This window comes from Etheostoma spectabile, unplaced genomic scaffold (genome assembly GCF_008692095.1).
Source record: "Etheostoma spectabile isolate EspeVRDwgs_2016 unplaced genomic scaffold, UIUC_Espe_1.0 scaffold00016264, whole genome shotgun sequence".
NCBI classification, from domain to species: Eukaryota; Metazoa; Chordata; class Actinopteri; order Perciformes; family Percidae; genus Etheostoma; species Etheostoma spectabile.
The window spans coordinates 1-6,751 of record NW_022604089.1 but is presented as its reverse complement, the minus strand read 5'-3'; the positions used below and the strand labels follow the sequence as shown (position 1 = coordinate 6,751).

General features: G+C 44.5%; 1 protein-coding gene across 1 annotated transcript; it reads right to left on the bottom strand.

Moving 5' to 3' along the window:
- Positions 1–181: 181 nt before the first annotated feature.
- LOC116679504 (nardilysin) lies at positions 182–6,464 on the bottom strand (the record flags this gene model as incomplete). Its single annotated transcript, XM_032509164.1, is given in 6 exon segments — positions 182–344; positions 1,371–1,498; positions 2,147–2,297; positions 3,516–3,567; positions 4,022–4,141; positions 6,204–6,464. Coding segments are annotated over 6 exon segments (738 nt in total), but the record flags the coding sequence as incomplete, so codon positions are not given.
- Between the last annotated feature and the right edge of the window lie 287 nt (positions 6,465–6,751).

The following is a 6,751-nucleotide window of genomic DNA, read 5'->3' as shown; positions in this document are numbered from 1 at the left end:
TTAGAGACTAAAAAATTGATTTAGAAAATAAAAATAGTAGATTTTGGTCGGCCTAGCAAACAAAGACTTTAAAAAGACTATTTTATATTATTTATATTTATATATTATGAAAAAGGTTTTGTGTGTGTGTGTGTGTGTTGTGTGTGTGGTGTGTGTGTGTGTGTGTGTGTGTGCGTCTCACCGTGCTGGTGAAGTTCCCCTGCACCAGCCCCTCGACGTACAGCGCCGCCTTCAGCCCAGCGGCGAAGGCCCCGAGGTCGTCGACGGTCAGGCCCGCGGTGACGGCCCGGTACTTCTGGACCACCGACCAGCGGCTGTGCTCCAGGATCTGCAGACGGACGTCCCTGCAGCACGGGGGGGGGACGACACACGTCTTTTTAGTTAGTCGCTCCAGAAAAGGTGATTATGTAATCACATAATTCAACACATAATCAGCCAAAGTACTCAACTACGCCGCACTTTTGCCGCATAAATTGCAGATTTCAGCGCAAAATAACGTGGAGCTTGCATGATGTCATAATCATGCATTTTTGTTGAAAAATAGTCACAATATCTTATCAGAAAAATGTTGTTTACTTCACACAAGAGCAGCCATTTCCCCTGTTGCCATGGGAGCGTTATGAGGGATGTAATTACGTGACACGACAACAGTCACTTTTTCATCAAACAGCAGGTTTTGCAAGTTCCCCGCAATTTCATCACATACATTGCATAATTATGCATTTTTAAGAAACCGTGTCGCATAATCAAGGATTTTTGCAACAATCACAAAAAAACTCTTGATTTTTTAAGGTTGGGTTTACTGAGGCAGTTTAAACGATCGATAGACGTCAAATTAAAAAACTAAAATCTTTATAGTTGCCCTTTAAATATAATATCTGGTAACTGGTAATAGATAGATATACATATTGATCGAAATAAAATGGGTTACAGCAACAAAATCAGTACGTGTGTGTGTGTGAGAGAGAGAGAGAGACTGTGCATGTGTGGAGAGAGAGACTGTGTGTATGTGTGTGTGTGAGAGAGAGAGAGAGAGACTGTGTGTGTGTGTGGTTGTGTGTGAGAGAGACTGTGTGTGTGTGTGTGTGTGTGACAGAGAGAGACTGTGTGTGTGTGGGTGCGTGCGTGCGTGTGTGTGTGTGACAGAGAGAGACTGTGGTGTGTGTGCGTGCGTGCGTGCGTGTGTGAGAGAGAGAGAGAGAGAGACTGTTGTGTGTGTGTGAGAGAGAGACTGTGTGTGTGTGTGTGTGTGTGTGTGTGTGTGTGTGCGTGCGTGAGAGAGAGAGGAGAGAGAGACTGTGTGTGGTGTGTGTGTGTGTGTGTGTGTGTGTGGTGTGTGGTGTGTGTGTGTTGTGTTGTGTGAGACGTACTTGCCGAGTCTCTCCGGTTTGATGAGGATGTTGAAGTAGGTTTTCTTCAGCTGCTCTGAGAACATGTTGAAGACGCCCGGGTCGGCGCTGAAGTCCGCCAGATGATCCACGATCAGTCTCAACAGCAGCTGGACCGGGGACGAGGGACGGCAACGGGGAGCAAACACAACGGAAAATAATAATTAATAATAATAATTTCTCTTTTTTTATGTGCTTTCTCTTGCGCATTGCACACAATACTAGGGAGCACATACGGGGAGCAGATCTGACAAAATGTAAGTGCAGCTTCACAGTTGAACTGCAAAAAAAAAACCTGTCCCCGTACCGTCCCGGTGGGGACAGGTGGAGGCGGAGTGCACCGTGTGCAAAGCAGCGCATCTGTCTTAGTGTCTAATGAAGGTGCTGAGACCTCAAAGCTCCCATGGACACCGGAAAATCTTATCTCATTACACGGGAAAGCTTTTAAGAGATATTTACTTGAAGCTGACACAGAATACGTCATATTTAAACATGATTTTATATTTATTTATATGAAAAGAGCTATTATTTTGTTACAGGTTGTTATTATTTTATTTCTATACCATTGAGGCATAATAAAGCACGTTCATTAACCTCTGAGAAGCTTGTCTGTCTTTGTGTCTCGAGGCCGGCCGAGTGTCCTCTTTTTAGGAAATCAACATATGCTCACACCTAATTTTGGGCTTTAGCAGCTATGGGGGGGGGGGGGCTGAGAACCGTTAACGGTCTGGTGGATGCGTGTCAGTGCGTCTCCTCACCGGCAGCTTGTGGTTGAAGCCCTTCAGGCGGACCACCAGGCCGTGCTCCCCGGCCACCAGCTTGTACTCCAGCTGGGCCACGTCGGCCTCGTAGGCCGGCTCCGCCAGGTTGTGGGCCAGGATGTTAACGAACAGGTCGAACAGAACCAGACTGGAAGAGACACAAAGGGGTCAAACACGCAGACGTGGACCTGTGGATCTGTAGCTCGGTTTCATCCACGCGTTTAATATGAATTAGGTGATATTGAATGAAAAATGCCTTCTGGAAAAAGTCAAATTAGATGGAACTTCATGAATATTAAAGGAAATATGTTCGGTCTCATCTGATGTTCTCTTGATATTTTTCGGCTTAACCCTCATGTTGTCCTTGGGTCAAATTGACCCGTTTTCAGTTAATTTTTAAATTATTTTTTTTGTCACATAAAATGGGCCGACGAATAAAACATTAAAAATATCAAAAATCTTTGGGGGAAAAAAACTAAATCGTCAAAAAAAGCACCCAAAACATTAAAAAAGTGACAAAAATGTTGGAAAAAGTGATAATAATATTGAAAAAAAAAAAAAGTGACCATGGTTGACAGAAGACAACACAAGGGTTATGTGATAAACGCTGATGGAACCTTATCTGCCGAATTAATAATGAGTTGTGATTAAGTTTTAGGTCATTTTATGGTTGCAACCCGCCACCAAACGCAGAAGAAGAAGAAGTTGTAGTTCATTTCCCCCAGTATGTCCTCTCTGTCTCACACATGGGGGGTGGGGGGGTAACAAAGACAGATGGACGTGGACGGACGAGGAGACGAGAGACTTTCTACATTTAATTTATCAGGAACTCGTGAAGGAAATGGCCGACAAAGGTGAGGACGAGCCGTGGGACGTCCTGGGAGACAATGGAAGACGCTCAGACAGAGAGACATGTCTCAAAAAAAGAGTCTCACAGCGGTGCCGGGGGGGGGGCAATAAAAGACATCTGCATCGTTGTTTTCTTATAATAGCTCGAATGTCTCTATCAGCTGAAACATGAGACTATGACAACATGTCCCATATGATCATGTGATGTTGATCATGTGATGGAGGCGGCAGCCATTTTGTCTAGAGACACTTTGTTGTTGTTGAATGTCGTGATTCAGTGAAAATGAATGGAAACACCTTAAATGTCTCAAACCAATCCGATACACCAGTCTGACCCTAAAGCAGCGTGACAGTGTGATGTCATCACGTAACATGTTTTTATCGGCTTTAAAGCCGCTGGATGGAAACGCGCTTTCACCAGATTTATCCACAGGAGTTTTTCTTACCGAACTTCAGATAATTGGATGGACACGAGGATGAAACTGAGCTTGTGATGTGTGTGAGAAACGTCTCTTACTTCTCAGGACTCTTCTGAATGATCGGGGAGATCAGGTTGAAACGGATATAAGCTGAAAGACATCAGACATCACGTTAATTTAGATTTACTGAAAAAGGTATTTACTGTCTTGAGCCACAACATTTTAATTTCATTCTTTTAATTTAATTAATAAACAAAAAAGCATAAAAAATATTGGAAAAAGTGACAAAAACTACAAAAAAACCACTGGAAGTAAGCCTCAAATCTTTGGAAAAAACGGCTAAAATTAAAAAAAAAAAAAGTGTCAAAACGTCAACAAAAGGCACAAAGACATTTGAGGGGAAAAAACGAAAAAAAATGTTTTTTTTTTTAAAGCAACAAAACATTGAGATAGGGACAACAAGTGTTTCTCCATGTTGAGGGAAAGACAACTCAAGGGTTAAAGAAATGCAGATAAACCAGTTATTCTCCTATCCCAGAATGCACTGGCCGAGCCAGACCCCCCTCCCCGGTGCTGTGGAGGAGGGTCTGGACACCCGACTCACCCTTGGGGATCTTGAACTTGTTGTCCTTCTTGTACCACAGGCGGCCGCGCTCGTTGTTCACGATCCGGATCGGAAACTCGGAGTCGGGACAGTCCGACTCCTTCAGGGTGAAGTCGGTCGCTGCAGGACGAAGAAGGAGAAGAAGAAGAAGAGGGAGAAAAGAAGGAGAAGAAACTGTCATGAAGGAGAAGAAGAAGGAGAAGAAACTATCATGAAGGTGATGACACTAGAGCCCGACCGATAAAGGATTTTTAAGACCGATACAACAAATATTTGGTTATTTAAATATCCGATATATATTTTAAAAAGAAACAGATTTCCCTAACGTTAACGTTATTTGTAGTTATTTATGAGTTCTCACTAAAATAATATGATAATAATTTGTTTTATTGTCACAACAGAACATCAAAATATATTAAAGTTCTGATGAATAAAAAGTAGAAAAATAAGAACTTAAGATATGAAACTTAAACAAAACATTAACAAAAAATACAACAGGGACGTTGTAGAGCGTCCTCTGGGGGACAGACTATGCAACACCATCACTAACAGGGACGTTGTAGAGACAGCGTCCTCTGGTGGACAGACTATGCAACGCCATCACTAACAGGGACGTTGTAGAGACAGCGTCCTCTGGTGGACAGACTATGCAACGCCATCACTAACAGGGACGTTGTAGAGACAGCGTCCTCTGGTGGACAGACTATGCAACGCCATCACTAACAGGGACGTTGTAGAGCGTCCTCTGGTGGACAGACTATGCAACGCCATCACTAACAGGGACGTTGTAGAGCGTCCTCTGGGGGACAGACTATGCAATGCCATCACTAACAGGGACGTTGTAGAGCGTCCTCTGGGGGACAGACTATGCAACGCCATCACTAACGGGGACGTTGTAGAGCGTCCTCTGGTGGACAGACTATGCAACGCCATCACTAACAGGGACGTTGTAGAGTGTCCTCTGGGGGACAGACTATGCAACGCCATCACTAACAGGGACGTTGTAGAGCGTCCTCTGGTGGACAGACTATGCAACGCCATCACTAACAGGGACGTTGTAGAGCGTCCTCTGGTGGACAGACTATGCAACGCCATCACTAACAGGGACGTTGTAGAGCGTCCTCTGGGGGACAGACTATGCAACACCATCACTAACAGGGACGTTGTAGAGCGTCCTCTGGGGGACAGACTATGCAACACCATCACTAACAGGGACGTTGTAGAGCGTCCTCTGGGGGACAGACTATGGCAACGCCATCACTAACAGGGACGTTGTAGAGCGTCCTCTGGGGGACAGACTATGCAACACCAACACTAACAGGGACGTTGTAGAGCGTCCTCTGGGGGACAGACTATGCAACGCCATCACTAACAGGGACGTTGTAGAGACAGCGTCCTCTGGTGGACAGACTATGCAACGCCATCACTAACAGGACGTTGTAGAGCGTCCTCTGGTGGACAGACTATGCAACGCCATCACTAACAGGACGTTGTAGAGCGTCCTCTGGGGGACAGACTATGCAATGCCATCACTAACAGGGACGTTGTAGAGCGTCCTCTGGGGGACAGACTATGCAACGCCATCACTAACGGGGACGTTGTAGAGCGTCCTCTGGTGGACAGACTATGCAACGCATCACTAACAGGGACGTTGTAGAGTGTCCTCTGGGGGACAGACTATGCAACGCCATCACTAACAGGGACGTTGTAGAGCGTCCTCTGGTGGACAGACTATGCAACGCCATCACTAACAGGGACGTTGTAGAGCGTCCTCTGGGGGACAGACTATGCAACACCATCACTAACAGGGACGTTGTAGAGCGTCCTCTGGGGGACAGACTATGCAACACCATCACTAACAGGGACGTTGTAGAGCGTCCTCTGGGGGACAGACTATGCAACGCCATCACTAACAGGGACGTTGTAGAGCGTCCTCTGGGGGACAGACTATGCAACACCAACACGTATAACATGGTTGACCGTTTTAAATATTCATTCATCAGAATCATTTCTTTGTCATTATAAATAATTCTAATTAATGAGTATTTTAAAAATAAAATATATATATATATATACATATACATATACATATATATACATATACATATACATATATATGTATTTTTTTGAAATCGGCCGTTATAAATGTCGTTATATTGGTCGGGCTCTCGTTGATACAGACCGATGAATCTGTTCTCAGCAGGAAGGTGGAGGTCAGGGTTGAGTTCAAAGTCTCCCCGCCAGCGCAGACTCCACTCCTCCGGGATGTCTGACGAGAAGAAACAAACACACCCAGAGATTAACATAACTACAGTTCATCATGTTTAGTTGGTTAAACTCTGGCCAAGACATAACGGTAACCAGAAGGACACGTGGACATATTTATTAGAGCTGCAACTAACGAATATATCCAGTTTGGTCTCTAAAATGTCCAAAAATGATGAAAAATGTGGATCCGAGTTTCCCAAAAAGCCCAAAATGACGTCTTCAAACGTCTCGTTTTCTCCACAACTCAAAGATTTTTTCAGCTTACTGTCACAGAGAAGCAACTAGAAGATATTCACAATTAACGAGCTGACATCACACGTGTTTTACGTTTTTCATAAAGAAATGATACGTGTGTGTATGTGTGTGTGTAAGTGTGTGTGTGTGAGTCTGAGTGTGTGTGTGTGTGAGAGAGAGAGAGAGAGAGAGAGAGAGTCTGAGTGTGTGGTGTGTGTGTGTCTGAGA